The sequence below is a fragment of the Prinia subflava genome, chromosome 5 (assembly GCF_021018805.1).
Source record: "Prinia subflava isolate CZ2003 ecotype Zambia chromosome 5, Cam_Psub_1.2, whole genome shotgun sequence".
NCBI lineage: Eukaryota > Metazoa > Chordata > Aves > Passeriformes > Cisticolidae > Prinia > Prinia subflava.
This window is the reverse complement of record NC_086251.1, coordinates 24,640,533-24,661,134: the sequence shown is the minus strand read 5'-3', so window position 1 is coordinate 24,661,134 and position 20,602 is coordinate 24,640,533. Positions and strand designations below refer to the sequence as shown.

General features: G+C 43.4%; 3 protein-coding genes across 7 annotated transcripts in view; 1 reads left to right on the top strand and 2 right to left on the bottom strand.

Annotated features, from left to right (window-relative positions):
- Positions 1-14,939, bottom strand: part of CKAP5 (cytoskeleton associated protein 5) — a 51,068-nt gene extending 36,129 nt beyond the window's left edge. For 2 of the 4 annotated variants that reach the window (XM_063398439.1, XM_063398442.1), the window contains exons 1-5: positions 14,803-14,939; positions 4,974-5,065; positions 4,263-4,456; positions 2,944-3,150; positions 333-504 (exon numbers count right to left, since the gene is read on the bottom strand). In XM_063398439.1, coding sequence (XP_063254509.1) covers positions 333-504; positions 2,944-3,150; positions 4,263-4,456; positions 4,974-5,030 — 630 coding nt within the window. In that variant the 5' untranslated portion in view covers positions 5,031-5,065; positions 14,803-14,939. The other 2 variants (XM_063398441.1, XM_063398440.1) reach the window with 2 other exon arrangements.
- F2 (coagulation factor II, thrombin) overlaps positions 1-20,602 on the top strand; it is a 329,241-nt gene that overhangs the window by 48,886 nt on the left and 259,753 nt on the right. The window lies entirely within an intron of this gene.
- Positions 16,378-20,602, bottom strand: part of LRP4 (LDL receptor related protein 4) — an 83,335-nt gene continuing 79,110 nt past the window's right edge. For both annotated transcript variants that reach the window (XM_063398437.1, XM_063398438.1), the window contains exon 38: positions 16,378-19,703. In XM_063398437.1, coding sequence (XP_063254507.1) covers positions 19,368-19,703 — 336 coding nt within the window. In that variant the 3' untranslated portion in view covers positions 16,378-19,367. The remainder of the gene's footprint in view (positions 19,704-20,602) is intronic.

Sequence of the window (20,602 nt, the reverse complement as noted above, 5' to 3'; positions counted from 1 at the left end):
CAGGAAAAAAGAAAACTGAGAATGAAAATTATTGAGTTGAAGACTTTCAGTGCAAGGGTCTCTCAAAGGCAACCATTCTGCTACATTCTACTGCTGCTCAGTTGCCATCCTCAGTTTCAATATGAGGCTTCACCCCTCAACTTCATGTATGTTCAGAGCAACCAAATATTGTTACGATTTCCTTACGCGTGACTAGGAATGACCAAGGTTTTGGGTAAAGTTTAATGCAGCCAAAAAAATACATTCCCATTCTGGCTTTAAGAATGCCCAACATTACAGAATCAGAGAGGATGAGCATCAAATGTTTGGATACAGAAATACTTCCTGCCTACTTGAACGGAATTTATGTTCTGCAATGGAGGTCGCAGAGCATCCCTTATCCAACGGTAGATCTCCACAGCAAGGAGCTTGGCTTCGTCTCGAACAGCCTTTTCCCGAGATTCAAAAAGTTTTGGCAACACTTTGATGATTGGCTTCAGTGAGATTATCTTTGAACCAAATTCACTGAAAGGTAAACACAGAATAGTATCAGTATCCACAAACAGGGAGCAATCCACAAACAACTCATTTTTTAAAAAAAATAGTCTATGAAAGTCTTCCAGTGCACATTTAGCCGTTTTGTCATTTACTCGAACCATTATCCTAGATGTTATTTTGAGACTACCACTGTAAATTTTAAAAAATATATGCCCTATCAAAATTAACATCCACACCCAACTTGGAATTACAAAATCAGGCCTCTCAAATTACTTCAAAGTACTTAATCCAATCCAGTGCTTAAATCGGTTTCCTTGCCAGGGGGAAAAAGACAAGACAGAAGAAAGAAAGAAGTTGTCCTTAGACCAAAATTTGTATGACCTACTTTTTTTTTTTCCCTTTTTAAATCAGAATAGCATCTCCTTTGTCTATCCTTGGAAGCAAACTGCAGTAAAAGCATTAGTCACTTTTCCACTTGTTGGCCCAGATAATTATAATGAGCTTGGGTCATCTTCACAAAAAAACATACGTGCTGAAATATATGCCACTGAAGGAACACACAAAACAAACTTCCCCAGCCAATCACCCTTTCTTGACAGAAGACTCTACATGCTCTTGCACTTACTACACAAAACTTCCTACTTCAATCACTGATGAATGAGAACACAAGAACTTTATTTTCACAGTGAAGTTAACTGCTGTAGTTACTAAGGTATCATATATAAAACACCTCAAAAGCAGTAATTTTTTTGATTCAGAAACATTTCTTCTTAATTCTGAATTAACCTTTCTACCAATCACATTTCTTCTTATGGTTCCCTCCAATTCAAGTCCCACATAAAAAAAAAGCTAGTAAAAAAGGCTGCTCAAGAGCTAAAATCTACATGTCTTTCTAGAAATTCTAGTGCACATCATTTTATTTCCATACCAACTTTAAACAATACTAAATATGAAAACCTTGAAAAGAGGTCTTGGAAGTAACACAATTTAAATATGTGAACTAATGAGTTGCCCAAGAATTCAATTTTTCTATCACGACTCAAAAAGAGAGCATATTAGGAGAAATGCCTATGCAAACTTATTTGTATCTAGTTCATATAATCTAATTGATATAACAAGAAATAACAGAAACCTTAGCACAAGACAGAAAATACCAGAAATTAAACTAGTTATGCGTTCAAGCTACCCACCTAGGTAAAACACAGACAAATTTTGTTATCAATGTAGAAAGCCTACCAAAGTATAAGAAAAATTTAAGATGCAACACAGCTCAGAAGCAGAAGATGGAGTTTAAGCCAAGAAGGCTGTATGAGAGTATTTCATTTTAATATCACAAAGATAATAAAATACTGCATCTAAGAAGAAAAAATATGTGGCACATTTTACAGAAATCCTTAGTCGAAAGATACTGAGGAAGGTTATGCAGGTTTCTAATTACACTGCACTGTTAAAAGGACATTTAACCAGATAAGCAATTTAAAATAGGTGAAATATATTCTTAAATATAGGACAGGAGTTTCACTTAGCAGAAGCACAGGTTATGTTAAGCCCAAAGCTTTATTTTGACATCAGTGAAGCCTGAAACAATCAGTTTAACACGGATCATCTTTATGTATGCCTCAGCAAGTTCTCTAAAAGATAACACAAGGCATTCTCCACATACATTATATAGTTTTGACATGAACTACTTTACTCAGAAAGAAGTGTTCTGTCCACTAATTCCAAAATTTGATGTTTCCTTTAAAAAAACCCTAATGGTCAGTAAATTATATATACACCAAGTATAAGAATTTCATAAAGCCCCAGAGTTTCTTCCACACAAAGGTAGCACACAAACTTGATATGGAACCAAAAAATAATCAAATACTAAGGCCTACTACATCATCTTAAACTGGATTTGATTTTAGGGAGCACCAGCAGCTCTCCTTTTCAATAAAGGAATTATTATATGGACAATAGAAGCTTACTGTGCAATGAGCTTGTTGTTTTTGGGGTTTTTTTTCCATTTCTTCTAAAAACACACACTGTGTACCCAATTAAACATGCTCACATCAGTGAGGAAAACAGCAGTTTAAAAAAAAAAAAGGCAAAAAAATCAAACTAGGTTTCAGTTTTCACATCAGTGAGTTTATTACAGACATTCAGAAGAGACACTTCACAGTCTGGAACAAGACTCACTAATCTTGCCCTTCTCTCAGAGGCTGAGAAAAAGGAAGTTTGTAAACATTTACCATGAAAGAAAGAGATCCAGAAGAGGCTTGAAAAACATAGACAGCCCTCACATCTAACAAATCCCATGATGTTGTCAACCATTACTGTCAAAAAATACCAGTTCAGGCAAGATGCTTTCTACTCAGCAATAACAAGGGCCTGCTAAAGACTTTAGCAATAAAATTAGACTCCACATATTGCTGGGGTGAGGAAAAAGCAAAGAAAACCACAAAAAAAAAGAACTAAAAAGCTTACCTTAGTGCTTTCCTCAGTGTCTCTATACACGCTACTATGATTTTAGGGTTTTTGTTGTCCAGACCCTTTAATAATTCCTCTTGTATTGCCTCTCCTTTCTCAATTTCTATATACATTAGACATATATCTTCACCTAGCTCTTTTGCTCTAGCCTTTGGCTGATTGAACACTTTATTTACAACTCCAGATGCTACTTCTCCTGTTGTCCTGAAAGATGAGAGAGTATTACTTTTAGAACATTTATGTGAATTAAGTGTTCTACATCATTATCCACAGAATGAAACACACACAGCACCAAATCCAGCTTAAAACCCAACAAGTCTTCACATAAAAGGGACATCCTGAGATAACCTTGAAGGAAATAACCATAAGGGATTACTTTGCCATGTAGTTTTATAAAAGAACACAGATCATAGTTAATATGAATCTAATACCAGACTACATCAGTGAATAGTAGACATTCCCAAAAGTGTATTAACATTCACGAGCTGAGATTCACAAATAAATGCCATGTCCTGAAATTATATATACTGCAGTATGTTAGCCATAACAGTATCAGTACATAATCCCAGCACAGTATTTGACATATACTTCCAAGCTTCAGATAAACTAGATCACTGACCTCAGTTTTAAATCAAGGAGTGTGCAAGGTTGCTAGATTTTCAAACAAAGCTTTGGGTTTCTTTATTTGTTTTTAAGTAAGACCTTTATTCATTTCATCAGGTCACAAAGTCAGTGGACCAAGGCACTAACCTGGCCTGTTATATGTGCTTTTATTTCACCCTCAGGACTATGGCCCATTTCATGGGCTAAACAACACAGAAGTACTAAAACACATCCAGTGAAGAAACTGGCAGGTATGAAGATTCATTCATATTGGTTATGCTGGATGCAATGTCACATAAACATAACTACATTTTATTTCATGTATGAATTACACAAATATCCCCCTGAAAAAAAAGGCTCCCTCCTGTACAGATAAGACTGTTTCAGTCAAACAAGACCAGAGGTTCCAGTTCACAGCACTTACACCACCACATGAGTGATTCACTGTTTTTGCCATTTCAGAAATTTTTACTAGTGCCTTCAACAGTTTTTTAGAACACTGCAAGCAATTTGTGGTAAGTTAATATGCACATGGAGGCGACCCACAAGGAAAGCCTGCCATTCGGCAAGTCTCCGGAGTAGAAAGCAAGTTCTGCTCTTAACAACACAGATCAGAATTGTTAGTGCACAGTTTAGGTGCAGCTGCAGCCTTTCTCAGAGAGGCACATTAAACTGTCCTACCAGCCTAAGAGCAGCAAGAAAAGGCTACTTACTTCCCAGCCACATGAGCATTTTCAACATAAGCAAGCGCTGCTTCCAGTCCTTTCAGCTGAGCCACTGCATTGGAGTCGGTCACAAACTTCTTTATCAATCCAAGATACTTGGACCATTCAGGACTCTTTTCATCATCTATCTTCTGGAAGAGCTTAAGGGCTTCTTCATAACCGTTTAATCTGGCTTTCCATAGCTGGAAGCAGAAATTGGACATTTAAATGTTGTGCTATTACAACCTAACTCACTAGGCTCACAAAGCTCTTCAACCATATTTGAAAGTGTGCTCAGCAAGCTGGCACTTGGAGATTTCTCTTCAATGTCTATATGAATAACATGCAACAGGACAAAACACTTGTTTTTCTCCCGCCAGGAATGATCTAGAGAGATGCCAGTCTTCCCCCCTGCTCTTTCTAAGTTCTAGCAGCCACCAATGAAGAAGTGGGAGCCCAGCAATAGTTTCAGCTACAGATGAGTAATTTCTCCCCGTGAATGAGTGTACTGATCTTTCGGCACACATAACGCTCCTGCAGTCTGCTTTAACAGAGGTTATTCAGCCTCCAGGCTGGCTGGAGCTGATGCAGTTTCAGATCTGTTGATACTCACACCGTGCAGCTGTCAAGACTTCCCAATTGCAGCACATTTAGATACAGAAGCATTACAAAATCACCATGAGCAGGGATACACAGCAAGCCAAATCCACGACTGCCTACCTTATGTTCACATTTCTGATCGATGGGCAGTTTCATCCACTCACTGTCGTCCCCCATCGTAAATCAGGTTCTCTCTATAATTACAGTAATTTCTGTGGAGATAAGGACAAGTTGGAAAAAGAAAAATACATATTGGATGTATACATACTTACACCTAAAAACATAAAAACTTTAAAAAAATTATAAAAAAACCCAACCAACCCTAACTCCTCCCCCCAGTTCTGTAGCAAATCTCATTGCTAATATGCAATCTAAGGTTGTAACTATATTTAGATGCACACTTTGAAGAGCAGACCATTATTTTTTTTTAGCTCTAGAAAATTACCAGAAGCCATTAAAGATTAGAGAGCGGTGCAATTTGTAGTATTTTGGACACTAGAAGTCTCAATTTGTGAAACCTTTAGTAAGCTGAAAAGGCATGTGGAATATAACCTCACCTAAGTTTTAGGAAGAATGTACTACAGCTAAGGCACTAAACGAAAATGTGTTCCCATCAACACTAAAACTGACTCTTACTGCCACGTGCTTTTAGCAACAGGTGCCATGAATCAGTGTCAAAAAATAATCAGATGCAAGTATAAGGACAGTCATTTTAACAGCTTTACAAACAGCACAGCTGAAATGAACAGTTACCCAGAAGAACAAAACCCATTTTTGCCCTAATTCTAACACAGCCAGCATCAGCAATTGTCAACAAGAGATCAATTTCTTGCCACGTGTAGGGCTGAAATCCTTAGTCATTCAAGTTTTAGTGGTTTTCCCCTTCTCCCTGACCTTTAGATTAAAACAAGAACATTGACTACTAGGGTATGACAGATGAGACCTCAGGCTCAATGCTCATCTCAGACTCAGGGTACAACTAACCTGACTGCTCAGAAAATAATGAGAGAACATGTCTGATGCAGAGAGGTCAGCAAAATTAAAATAGCAGCAGTAGAAAGGGCTCCCAGTGTTATTTATAAGCACAAAATAAAAACAGAGAGGGAGTAACACGTTTCAATACACCAGTCTGAATTCACAGACCAAGCCAAAAACTCTATAACCCAGCCACACACAACCATTTATCACTACAGGCATGTAAGTACACAATGCTAGCAGAATGCTCCTAACAGAAATGCAGCCCATGCCAGCAAAGCTGTATACTTCAGCCCAGAAACTATTTCACCTAATACTCAGAGGCTCTCTGTAGAAAATTAATCCCTTGAATTAGGGGTGTATTTTCACTCACATAAATTAATACAAGCAAGTACTTCAAAGCCTTCTGTCAGCCACGCAACACTAACACATACAGCTAACTCAACAGCAAAATTAGGTTAGCAACAGCATACAGTAAAAACAATCTTTTTTATTCCTTCCTGGATTAGTTAGAAAATACTTAAGCAACAACTCAACCTCCCAATAAATAAAGAAGAAAAGCTGTAAGACACAAAGAACTCCAAGACCCCTACCTGTCACTGACACACACAGCCCCACTGCAAATTACACTAAGCTTGCCTTAAATATTTACAAGTTCCTATGGATTTTAATACTGTTCTCACTATAATCGCATCAACTATTAATTTGCCCAATGGCAGTAAAACAAAGAGTCAATGTCAGAACACAAGCTGACTACATGAACAAGTGTATCCAAGCACTATTATGGTTTGTCCTTCTCATTTCCTTTCTCTTCAAACAAACAATATGGCTGTTTTTTCTTGATATCAGCATGGTGGTACCACGTGTGCTTCTAAAGAAAAAAAAACTGGGGAGAAGTCCAAAGAACCTCAGAACCTCTCAGTGTTAACCACTGAGAATGAAAGGATCTTCCAAAGTACTCAGAAGTGAGGCTACCTAAAACCCATTCTACTGAACTGTTAATTCTCTTTCACTATCTTTTTTAATGTTCATCTTACTAAAAGCAAAACAAATCCCCCCCCTTAGTCACAGCATTCCTCCATGTCAGGAATTGACAGAAAAAGGTACTCTAGATTAAAATTTACAATGAGAATTTGAGGGATGAGAACTCAAAGGTCATACCAATCCTAAACAATCAGGAGGTCAAAAGGGCAAGTGAGTTACTGCATCCAAACCTCCTTCAGTCAGCCGAGAGTTCAAAATTAAATAGAAATCAACAGACTCCTGATTCAAACTCAATGCATGTTATCTAGTAAAAAAACCAACTAAAAAAACCCAACCCAATCCACCAAAAACCAAACACACACATGGAAACAACACAAAAAGCACCACTCCACACCCAAAAGCAGGATGCTCATGGCAAAAACAGAAATCGGGGTTAAAATATATCTAACACTATGGAGGTGATGACTTCTCTCCAAAAGCAAGAAATGAGACTGAATTCACATGAAAAGCTTTCCAAACAGCCCACCTAGCAATGGATGCAGGCATGTCCTGTAGTGAACACAGTTTCCAGCAGTAAAACTCCCCATCCCTCAAATTGGCTCTGCAGCCAAATGCCATCAACAAAGACAGCTTTGCCAGCATAAACTGAGCTTGCATTAGGAATGTCTTCATTTGAATGCACCAATACAGAAATAATGGAGTACTTCCTCAATATGGATGCAGACAATGTAAATAGATGCAGTGGTCTCTTCCCAAAGTCACATGCACCTTTGTGAAGAACAAGCACAGTGAACTTTATAGAAAATTAGGTAGTTCTGATTCTTAATGAGAAACTTGGAACTAATTCAAGCTATTGCTTCTTTATATTTTTGGCTGAAGAACACATAAGGAACCAATACAAGGACAAAAGTTATTCTGAACAAAAACCGAAAGGGGAAGAAAGGATGAACACACCTGCCAGCAACAGAAAGGCCAGGATAAAATTTTAGCACCTGTACTACACATCTACATTCTGTGTTTTTAGAAAACTGACAAAGCATGAGCTTCCTACTTCAACAATAAAAAGAAGCATTTCTTTCTCTCCAGGGATGTGTTCTGCGAAGGAAAGAAGTCTTACTGTAGGACAGTCCTCAATCAAGTACTACGAATCTCAATTCAGTTCAAACCCTGAAGTCAATAGCAACTCTATTAAAAAGGCTGGTCCACTACCAGACTGATACTGATTTACAATTATTTTTATCCTTACACATATACATCAGTTCACTGCCATAAAGTACAACCTCTTGCTTGTACCCTAGTGATACGCTACAGAATCTAGAATTTCCCTCCCCACATCACAATGTACTAAACTTGGGGGGCTCACACAATGATAAGAGAAACACAGGGAAGGGAGCTGAATGACCATGAAACAGTGATTCACCTATTTTTTTCAGTCTGGTCAACTCAGTTCCCCCACTATTTTTAGTCATTAACATCTACAATCGATACTTCAATTACAAAATGGGTTAAGTTGCCTTCTGCACTGAATCTGGCATCTAAAAATAGTGGTAAAATTGAACTCCCCCCAGTAATTTAAAAATCCCTTTAGAACAGACAATTTCTCAGAAAGTATTCCACGGTCACAAAGGGAAATCTCCTTCTTAAACATCCAGTCTTTCTAGCTTCATCACTGCTCATGTCTGTCCTAATGCCAAGATTTTGTGCTGTCTACATCTTGCATTTACCAGAATAAAAGACGGTGCTTTCTCCTTACAATTAAGTCACTGGGTTCTGTGTGATCACAGAGTATCCCACATTTGACAGAAAGGTTTTCCTTAAAAGGTTCTTTGCAAAGACATGTAAACCTCAAGTCATTACTTGTCAACATCCAAATAGCAAGTGGCCTCATTATATGATAACACAGCTAAATTCTGTTATTACTAGTGAATTTGCAGCAATGAAGTGTTTGACCTACATAGGTTTTTTTGTTGCCACAACTTGGAACAAACAGAATTAAGTCTTTCAGTAACAATATTCATTCTGCTAAAATCCAGAAAACAAGACCTCTGAAGCAACTGAGCTGCCAAAGTAAGTTTTGTGAGAGACATTTGTCATAAAAGTGGTCAATGCAACATTTTCAAAAGCAAGTCACCCGAGAAATCTGTAGTGGAGATGAATAACAAATCTTTTCTGACAGTTCTTGGCAGGGCAAGTTTATATTATGGAACAGTGAGAAAATGAAGACCATCAAGAAAAGAACAGGACCTTTTGAAGGGAGATCATGCAAAATGCAACAAGAGTGGAAAGAAGTTACAAGACAGCACAAATGCAAGAATTTCAAACATAAAAATGAGAATTCCCAAATGAATATACATAAGTTTGGGAAACAAATGTATCAACACATTAAAAGATTGAAAAGTATCAAAAAATCAAACTTTCGATTCACCATGCACCAATCTGAACAGCTCTTACTCAACTTCTAAACAAACGCTTTTCCTGCTACAATTTGGAGAGCTGAACCGCATTAACATCACAGCTCATAGTATGGAGTACTGCTAAGGAGGAGTCTTTACATCATTAACATTCTAAAATGTGATTCCTTTTGAAGCACACGTTCATCACCTATCACTGTATTTAATGTGAAGTGCCAGCTTCCAGATCATTTTCTACAGAAGATGTACAATGGCAGACTAGGAAGTCATTTTATGCTAAACGAAACCAGCTGGTTATTGATACTGATTGTCTACTTCTGCCTATCCACTTTCACCTATTGAATATTACAGTTGCACAAGTACACCGTCAAATATTTTCATATTTTGAAAGATTCTCGAAAAGATTACTCAAGAATAAGTTCTGAGAACTCAAGACAGGTCTTTTTAAAGGAAAAATCAGTTTGAAATGTTGCTATACAGCAGGGCACAAATTTGGGGTGTATATAGTTGGATGTCACATTTCAGGTAAAACTACTTCTTGGCAGACAGATCTCTGGTAGCACAGCCACAGTTTTCCCAGCAGAAAGAATTGTTTGTTTGTTTATTTGTTTAATGGCAGTTTTGGGTCACATTTGCTCTTTGGCTCTGAAATGATGAAGTTTCACTTTCTTAGAAGTTTAGCCCAACACAGTTTCTTTTGTATTTGCCAGCCAAACCTTCCCATTAGACACAACATAAAGTAGCTCAGAAAATCGGCTGAAGACTCAAGTAATCGTAACACAGTAAGCAATAAAAATTTTATAGAATTTTAAAGGCTGGCATTTCCAATTGGTAGATGAATGATAAGTTGCAGGATACACAGACTCGATGAAAAAACAGAAAGACCTCAGAATAAAGAAAAGAAAAAGTAGAAATGCATGCTAAAGGGAAGATACTGCTTCAGCAGCAATGAAATGGCATTCAATAACAAAAAGCATTATATTGTCTCTTGCCTACTCTATCTTTTATGTCCTAACTCACCTCAGTGAAATTTTAATAGCACAAACAACGAGTTATTGGTAAGATATATAAATATTTAATTTCTCTGGAAAAATACACTTTAATACATGGCCTCTGAAAGTAACTCGGGCTGTTCTTTTACGTTCATCTGGAAGTGAGAGACAATGCAAAATAAACTGACCTTCTGTTACAGCTAAGACCAAAAGCAATTTGTAACTGCATGGGTAAACCTGGAGTGAAGCCAGTCTTAAGGAGCCGAGAAGGGCAAAAGGGAAAAGGGCAACACACGGGCAAGTGCACAGGCATGCACTGACATAATTCTAAGGGTGGACAGTCGGGAGTGAAAGATGTCAGTGGGACTGTGCTTGTAGGCTGCAAAGCCCCCCATCCCTCAAGAGGTTTTACAAAGCTCGGGCATGAAAAGGCTCATGTGATGTTCTTTAAAAGGACGGCCTAAACTGCTGATGAAGGAAAGCTCCCGCGGAGACATCACTAGCTCCCTCCTTCTCCAAGGGAAGCTCTCTCCAGCACGGCTTCCCTCTGCAACTAGCGGCGCCCCCACCATCCCCAGCACCTTCCAGAAGAGCATCCCCTCGACTTCTGCCTGCAGCCCCAGATGCGTGCCCGCACCCCGGCGACGTTTCCCGTTCCGCGGGTGTCTGGCCGCAGGCCGCGGCCGGGCACGGCGAGCAGGCCTCCCGCCCGGCATTGTCTGTGCCCGCCGCCCCCGCCCCACGGCCGGGCCGAGCCGGGCCCTGCCAGCGCCGCCGCGCACCGCCCGCGGCTCGGCCGGGCCCGGCCGGACACTCACCCTGACAGCTCCGGGCCGGCTCCCGGCGGCAGCGGGCGGGAACCGCGGGCGGGCCGGGACGAGCCCCTCCCCGCCGCGGGCGGGGCTCGGGGCGCCGCGGCCGCACCTGGGCGGGAGCCGGCCCGCGCCGGGGCCAGACAAAGGCGGGCAGGGAAGGGCAGGGCAGGGCCAGCCCCGCCGCGCTGACCCCGCAGCAGCCCCGGGCACATCGCGCTCCCTTCCCGCCGCCGCCGAGCAGCCCCCGCGGGGCCCGGCAAGCGGCAGCAGGCGCTGCCCGGCCCTGCCGGCGGCCGCGGTGCCGCCTCTCGGCGAGGAAGGGGCCGCCGGGCCGGTGACCAGTGACCAGCTTGGCCCGCCAGGCCTGCTGTGCTCATGAGTCATACCCCGAACGCCCATACCCGTCAGAACAATTACTGCTCTAACAGGGAGCTGCGCTCGTACCCGAGCATGCAGCAGACATTATCCCCGGCCACCAATCATCCAGCAATCCCTAACTGAAGGAGGGAGCGGTTCTGAAACCCGACAGGAGGAACAAGGCCAGCCGTGGGGAAGGAGAAACGGTGCCTTCCAAAGGAGGTACAAACGAGGCGCTGGCACCATAGCATCACCGCATTTCATGCTGCTGCGAGATGTGTAATGACAGCACTCTGGTAGAGCTGATTCATCAGCAATCTCTCTAGCCCATCGTCTGACATTTTAAGATGCCTTTTCTATAGTGACAATAGCAACTGAAGAATCTGGTAGGGTGGAAGACTGGGTGTCACTTGATTCCTCCTCAGCAGAGCATCAAGCCATATGATGCAAGGCTGTATTTCTCCAGCCATCTTTTTCAGCTAGCTGAAGAAAGAAGCCTCATCCAAGCACCGCCAGCACCAGCCGTACTTCCCACTGAATCACTGTGCAAGTTACTTTTCCTACCACCTCCCTCTAGCCCCTTCAGTAGGAAAGCACGAACACGCACAGCAGCTTCTGCTTTTCAGCATCTGACATTCGCAGCGATCGAGCTGTCACAGACAACCCCAGACAATGTCCAAGTGCTCAGATCCAGAGTCTTTATTCAAACAAGCCAGAGCAACACGGCCCAGCACAAGGCAATATTTAAACAAAAGGGTACAAGGCTTTTCAATGTCACTTCAGAACTCCACCCATATAACACGAACCACTGGGAACAGTCTACAACAAAGCATCTGCAAAGCAACACCAAATTAGTCTTGGACTATGTTGTCTTGAGTCAACCACTCTGCTACAGATGCAAATAGCTTTAATGCCATCCTGCTCTAGCAGAGACTTGACAAACCACTTACATTGAATAGTTTACAAACAAATTAGCAATACAAGTTTATATATTTCTTTTATAAACCATATAAGGACAGCTGCTGGTAGTGTGGAACACAGGAGAGGTAGGAACAGAGAAAAAGGGAACCAGATGAATACTGACCGTGATTTTGAAAACCTTAATTAAAGGTTTGCAAGCATTTACATCTCTCAAGTGTCCTTCCAGTCATGCATCCTACACAACAAAATCCTCAAAATTAGATAATTAAGATAGTTATCTTTGCTCCACAAAACATTCAGAGCAGTTTCTAATTGGATGCACTGTTCAAGACGTACATAAGTGATATATAAGAAGAGGGAAACAGAAGTGCTGCATTTGCAGATGACAACTGGGCAGCAAAAAAACCCCAAACAATCAAACCAGGATTGACTGAAGACACTTACAACATGCTAAGTGCTTTTCAGCTATAAATTTATCACTAAACACCCAGAGTGAAACAATTTATAACATTACACTGAAATTCAGGTTTTCTGAATTCAGGTTTGCATTGACTACTAAATAGAAACAAGATCTGCCCGCTTAGCAGACACTGGGATGGGAGCACAGCCCCACCGTGGCAGACCATGTTTGCAGGGGCAGAGGCCCAGCTTACATAACTGGCCCACACCAGGGGAAGGACGAGAGCCAGCAGGAAAGTTCAGTCTGACAAAATACAAGTCCTATGTGTACAAGAACCAGGAATCATGCTCCATCACCATGCATTCCCTTTTTCATATTAGAATATGGAGAGGAGGGAGAGGAAGGAGAAACCTTCCATCAATACAGATCTAAAGCAGTCTCAACAACTTTCATACTCCTAAAATTCAAATTTCTTCTTGTCAAGTCGTCACATAGCTTTTCCTAGAGCAGGTCCCCTAGTTAATTTGCCAGTGATTGTGCTTTGATGTATCACTCTCTCGAAGTTGCTTATAAGGCTTAGCCCTATCACAAATCCTGAAGCAGAAAAAAACCCAAACGGTGAATCTGTAAGTTCAGTATGGGAGGAAGCTACCAAAACAGTGAAGTTTAAACAAAGGCCAAGCCTGAGGCAAGAAAACCAAATTCTAAATTCTAAATTTTGCACAATCAACTGATCTCATGTTGGACACCAAAGTCAAAACTACACAGGCAATTTACACTCGATCATTCTACCTTCTGAGGTGAACCTTTCTCAAAGTTTTAGTGACAGACTTTTCTGAGTAGACTTTTAGAATACTCCAATATTCGAGACTCCACACATTCTGAACTAAGCAGCTTTACAGTTTCAAACTAATAGATTCACTGAAAGCCTAGAGAAACACTTTCTTTGATACACCAGTGATACATTAGGAAGGGCTCCCATTGCTGGTGGCTCAACATCCTGACAACTACTCATCCCCTTCTCACCTGCACCACACACCTTGAACTGCGCTGAAATAGCAGAAAATGAAACACTAAGATCAGCAAAAAGCAAAAACCTCAGAATAATGAGATAAATGCTACACAACAAACACAAATCAGTTAGAAAACTGTAGCACATATGATTTTTTTAAAATTTCATTCTTAAAACAGAAACTTGGTTTGCTTAAGGTACACTGAAGTATCATTCCTCAGCCTGTCTTTCGACCCCAAAACTTTGGGTCTCCCACTGACAGAAGACCGCATTCAGGAGGAAAACCCTCTGTACGCCAACCTGAAAACTACTGTCTTCGGAAGAACCACAAGACTGTCTGATTCAGAAGCAAAATCAAATGAAATGCAGGAAAGGCGCGTGTGTAGAAACATGGGACACACACTTCTATGCAGCCCTTCTTCGCATATACTAGAGAGGATTCAACAGGAAGCATCTCCTAGTGAGGGGCTCTGGTAATCTTAACACTTGCACCCAACAACAGAACTGCAGAAATCAGAGATGAGCTCGCGCCTTTGGGTTTAGCATTACAATCACCTCAGAGAATGTTTTTTCTTAGGACATTCTAGAGGGGGAACCGATTCTGCACGCAGCCTCAGGAGACAGCAGGCGCCCGGTCCGCATTTCCCTTAAAGGGTGCCCGGTTCCCCCGCCGGCCCCCGTGCCCACTCTCCCGGCCGCCCCTTACGGAACCCCCTCAGCAGCCCAGGCCCACAACGGACGGAGGCGGCCGCAGCGGAGCCGCCGAGCCCGCGGCTCCCACCGCCCCCGGCTGGCGGGCGGCCTGAGCGAGCAGCGCGGCGGTACAGGCCGCGGCCTCTCGCCGCTACCGGCCGCAATCCTCACGCCGCCGGGCTCGGCGGGCGGATGCCGGCGCGGGCCCGGGCCATCCCCGCGGGGAGATGTCGCGCCGCTGGGACTGCGCCTCCACACGGTCCCCGGGAGAAACGAGGAGGCTCGGGCCTGGCGGCGGAGGAAGGCCTAGCCACCTCCCACGGGCGCGGACAGCGGACGGGAAGGGGGCCGGGGCTCACCGGGGACGGGACAAGGACATCGGGGCTCACCTGGGCCCGGCGGGTCCGGCCGGCGACGGTCCGGCGGCTGCTCGGCGGGGTTTGAAATCGCCAGCACCGCCCGCACCTCCCAGTGTCCGCCGCGCCCATTGGCCGCTGCCGGCCCCGCCCGCCCTCGCGCCCGCGCCCCTCATTGGCCCGTTTGAATCCGGCAGCTGCAGCGCGTGCTCTCCGCGCGCTCCCGAGACGGCGGCAGCGCCGCGGGAGCGCGCAGCCCCCAGCGGCCCGGCCCGGCCCCGCCCGGTAGCCACCGGGACGGTCCCGGCCGCGCCCCCGGGGAGGGAACGCCAGCGGGCGGCCGGGCCTCGGCCAGAGCAGCGCCGGGTCCTAAGGCAGCCGGCTCAGGCCGCAGGACCCTTTGGCAAAGGGCTAAAGCATCTCGGAGCTGATGGATTGAGGAAGATCCTATTACAGAGGAATGGGCATTCTCTTTCCTAGGGTCAGTGAGCTTGCAAGTCAGCAACTCAAAAAATGACTGAGGGGACCTCATCAATGTCTGTCAGTGTCTGAAGGGAGGGTGCCAGAGGATGGAGCCAGGCTCTGCTCAGTGATGCCAAGCAATAGCACAAGACGCAACGGGTAGAAACTGATGCACAGGGAATTCCACACGAAGAGGAGGAACTTCTTCGCTGTGTGGCCCAGAGAAGTTGTGGAGTCTCCCTCACTGGAGATCGCAGGATCAGTCCTGTGCCATGTGCTCTGGGGTGACCCTTCTTGATCAGGGAGGTTGGGTCCGGTGACCCACAGTGTCCTTTCCACCGTGACCTATTCTGTGACCTGGTTTTGGAGCACAGTGTGTTTTCCCTGTTTCTTCAGCTTCAAAAGTTGAAGGAAAAATTTTGATGGGTAGACAAGGGACAGCAGAGTGCCATGCACACAACTGTAATTAATCTTACACTGCCCTCTCTCCACCATGCCACATAAGCACCATGAGTTTTTTGAAAGTGAGGCTATTTTATCATGACCTGACTGAAATGGCTTCTGTACTGTGCTTGAATTGTGAAATGAGCAGAAATACAGTTGTTTTAAATGTTTCAGGTAGTTCTTTCAGCAGAAAGGGACAGAATGTGTTACAAGATTGGCACCAGTACTGTAGTGTCAATTATTAGTGGATGTTTCATTCATTACTCAGGTGTTTGCACTATTTAAACTCTTGGTTATAAAAAACGCAACAGAAGCTTAAACTAAACTCCCTGCAGAAAGAAAAAGCAGCTCTTCTGCAGAGCTTTATTTTCCTCATGGAAAAGGCTTGAGATCCCTACAGTTCTAATACACACCAAAATAAACAGCCATGTTGTTAAGAGGGAGAAAATAGCAAGGTGAGGAAGAGTGAGAGGTATTTAGTGTGTGAAGAAATCTGCAAAAGTGGGTGTATCTATCAGGCCCTTGATTCAAAATCAGTGGTACAGTGTGTGCTACAATCAGGTTTCTAAGAACCCAAATCTATTCCTACCTTCTTGCTCCTCTCAAATAAAGCAAAGTTGAGGTTCTGTCTGAACAGGTTTGGGAGTTCCTCATTCAGAGTCCAAATAAAATGCATGATTCACAACCAAAAGCCAGGCAGAGTGGTTAAGAAAAGCTAAATTTATATTAAATTATCATCAACCCCTAAAATATTGAACACAGTGGTTAAATAACTCCAGAAAAATCCAATGTCTCCAGTGAGTAACGTTAAAACCATTACACAGGAACACACGGAAATCACTGACATTAGCTCGGGACAGACAGGAGAGAGGTTTGCTTTTTACATAGTAAATCAGTGCTCAAGAGATCATCTTCCAGCAGCCTTTCTACATTCTTAACATCCCAAGTGCAACGAGGGTCTTCTCTTTTCTGGAATGGGGAACCATGATGCATCCCCAAGGCAGGATCTCACTGGGGCTGTCTCTGGGAAAGACACGAGTTTCTGCTAACCTCACTGGCAGAGGAGGCTCTGTGATATTTTATTGCTCTTTTTCACCATAATCATTTGAGGAAGGGAGCAGAGAGCAGTTATGAATGGTTGTTAGGCTCGAGTGTGCAGGGTCTCTCCTAAGAAGCAGCAGAGAATATTGATCAAGGTAGAGATCACAAACACCAGGAATTGTTGAAAAGAATGACTTTGTTTTTCCTTTTCATTCCACTCCACACTCTCGACTTGGACAGCAATTACTCTGACAGGCTGACTTAATCTTAAGTGACAGGTCTGGGCAGATGTTTCCCTTCACCCCTGTCCCACCTCAGGATTTTGGTGCATGGTCACATAAGCTATTGGGAAAAAAACCTAACAATCCATTCCAAAACCCAAAGAAATCCTTCTCTCCTACAAGTCAGAGCCTTCCTCCCCAATCCCCGATCCCCCCACTCCCAGCCCTGATGCCCCTGCCCCTACACATGGTTTCTGCTCAAATTGATTCTTCTGCCTATGCTTGAGCTCTCTGGTTTTGTCCCTGCATGAAGTGGCTTAGGTGGGCAGGGTTCTGCCAGTGATACACACTCCTTTCTCAGTTCCCAGCTGAGTCCACACCTCAATCCAAAAGTGCCTCTGCCCAACAAAACCAATGCTTCCAAGGCTGGAGTCAAACAAATAAATAATTAAATAAAAATCTAATTAAAAAAAAATAAATCCCTCTAGGAGTAGGGAAGAGCCCCACATTAACACAGGGAAATCCAAGCCTTAGCTCCAGTTCATTTTCCACAGGAATATACACCAGTCTGCTCAGTGGTGCAGTTAGGGACAGAGTCTCAAGCCATCTAGCCAGGTTGAAGCTGCAACCTTCCCCTATCTATAAAGCTACCTCTGCTGTGGAAAGTACAGGCAAACCACTAGCAACTGTTGTGTTTTTCAGGGGTAGCAGGCCTGTTAGTATATAAACAAGGTTCAAGCAGAGTAGAATGATTCTCCTTTTTAATCAGCTGAAGAACACTGCATGGGAGATGTACCCTCCCCCTGCCTCTGAACCATACTCCAGTGTATGTTTTGCTCTCTTTACACCAGGGGTGGGAATGTACTTGACCTCTTTCCAGGCAATAATACAGGTTACAAAGTTTGCAGTGAGAAATTCTGCACTGGGAAGTTCTGCTTCCAAGGATCTGGCTTAATGCTTAATATTTCACCATGTGATTTGAGGAGTTCATATCAATTTCATTTTTGAAGAAGTGTCAAGCAATAATTTCTCTTTTTTCTTTTTGAACAAACAGATGACAAGAGAATATGAAGAGGTGTCAATAGTCCTTTGGGAGCATGCAAGACCCAGCTCCAAATGCTGCTGGGTTTTGGCTGTAAGGGTAGGATGACATTCCCTAAAGGGTAACAGTCTTAGAGGCCAGAGAACAACTGAAGCTCATGCAGCTGATGGGAAAAATTATTTGGCAAGGAGAGCTATTAAGTGGTAACAGAAGAACTTAAAGTGCAATTCTATCTGATAAACAACTACTTAAAATGGCCCTTGAAGCTCCCTGATTATTGTCTCTCTTTCTAGGTCAAATGGGCTCAGCCTAGTAATAAAGCAGTTCCTAACTGTCAGCACTGAGCATTCCCCTGGGAAAGACTCGACCTAGGAAGCCTCTCTTTTCCCTTACTATGGTAATCAAAGGTCCTAAAGGCCAAAATAATTGGGACCTTGCAGAATTGGGACTAGTGGGGATCTAGCAAATTTTCTTTTTTAATTTATCAGTTATGCAAAGATCAGTAAAATTTAGGTCTTGCTGTGATCCATTTCCTTCCATTAGCTCTGTAGAGCTCAGTAAAATACCAATCTCTTCTCATCTCAAGTTCAGCACTCAAACTCCAGTACCCACAGGGAACAGTTTGGAAAGGGCCATTTGCTGACTCTTGTTTTTCCAGAGTAGAAACATGTTGTAACAGGAAAGGGGAGAACAGGAGCAGTGTCTGCTGCCAGCAACAGACACGGTGCTCTAATCTGAGCATTCCTTAAAGTTTTTAGTAGCAGATATGAAAGTAAGCAGTGATGCTCTCATGAAGTGAGTCTCAGCAACTGTGGTTACCCTCTTTATGCCTTTACAAGGTGACCCGATGCTGTGTCAGTGTCCTCTTGAGCCCCAAAGTATATCCCATCTATACCAAGACCTCTCTCATGTCAGAGACCCCTCAACACAAAGCCTCAAAGAGTGCTGCTAGTGCTGGAATGACTAGGGGTGCTTCTGTGACCAGGAGCCAGCAATGAGGCAGCTCTGCTCTCTTCATGGGCATTGACCGTGAGCTGGATGGCACAGGACTTGCAGGTTGCCAGGGAACAGAGACTCCAAACCAGATTCAGGCCAGACGAGTCACTGAAAAAGTTAATGTGGCAGCTTCCAGGAAAAGGGAACATATAAATAAACCACAGACAGTGAAAATGAGTCAAAAGGGTCTCTGGGTTCCAACAAACCCACCCATCCTCCATCTCCAACAACACAGCAGCCCAAGCTCCATGCTGAAAGGCAGTCCCAGTCCCAGGCCTCTTGCAAGGGAGGCTGGTCTCTGCGCCCTTCCTGGCCAGGCAGGCAGAGTCCTGTCTTTTTTGTGCAGAGCAGAGGGTTGGGAGGGTACGACTGCTTCCAAAGTCACGTGTACTTTAGACCTCGCTCTCTGTGGAGGGCTTGCGTTGGTGTTTCCAGCCTGTGTCTGGGAGGGAGCCCCGCCGCTCAGGAGTGGCTGCTGCTGTGTTAACACTGCTGCATTCAGACTGTTCTTCCTGCAGCAGCTGCTCAGTTTCGGTGTCATCCAGTGAAGCAGAACTAGCCTGGATAGAGACCGTATCCGTCTTCATGCAGACGTGGTCCCGGAGGATCCCTCCACGGGAGCTCCGAATCTGCTTGAGGTCATCCCATTCGGAATCATCACTGGATAAAAGGCATATTCCCTCCACAATCTTGATCTTCTCCTTAGTATAGCTGTGGTCAGGACCAGTCTAGGGAGAAGACAGATGAATGATAGATGAAAAAAATACGTCTATGGAAAAATATGGCAAAGAGCAGTGCAGAGCTGGAATGACGACAGTGAAGCAGACAAAAAGCTGGACCTCCATGTAAACAGCCACTGGCTTTAACTGCCATAATGACAAAACCCATTTTTAAGCTTCCTTTAGTTCTTTGCCACCCCCAGATGAGTCCTCCCTGCAAAGGCTCTCATGCCCAACTCCATGATTCTTCACTCGTGGAAGGGGAATGAGGATGAGGCTGCTCTTCTCATTCAACTATACATATTCCCTGACAGAAGGGAGCAAGCACACTGAGCCTAAAAAGGAAGGAAAAAAACCCACCAAACAAAATGGAAGCAGAAACAGACAGAAAACCTCATGGTAAAAGTAGGCAGGAGATCAATTCTAGGTTTGCCAATCTTTACATCTGAGTCATTCTAGATTCACCTGTCAGCAAAGCACAGCTGGAATACCACTATTGAGCCAAAGTCTCACAGCAACACAGGAGGAGATTATAGGGAAACAATTAAAATGATCAGAGGCTAAAGGGACCACACTGAGATTAAAGTAGTGAAATCTGACTTGGCTCACTGACAAATAAGGAGCATCTCATCTATCCCTGAGGAGAAAGTGGAGGGAGTGAGGAAATATACATCTGTGTATATCAAGGAGCATCAGAATTAACAGAAAAATGGAAAGGATTTAGATTCCCAGATAAATAATCCTGGTTTATCTTTAATAGATAAGGCTAAAACGGCTTGAAGATTTGGGGAATCTGTTGGATAGTACCTTTGAAAAGCACAGTAAGGGAAAATTCTCCCCTGCATAAGTCTGTGATCCCTGCTAGAGGAACTAACCGATCTAACAGATAATCATAAATAGTCCTAACA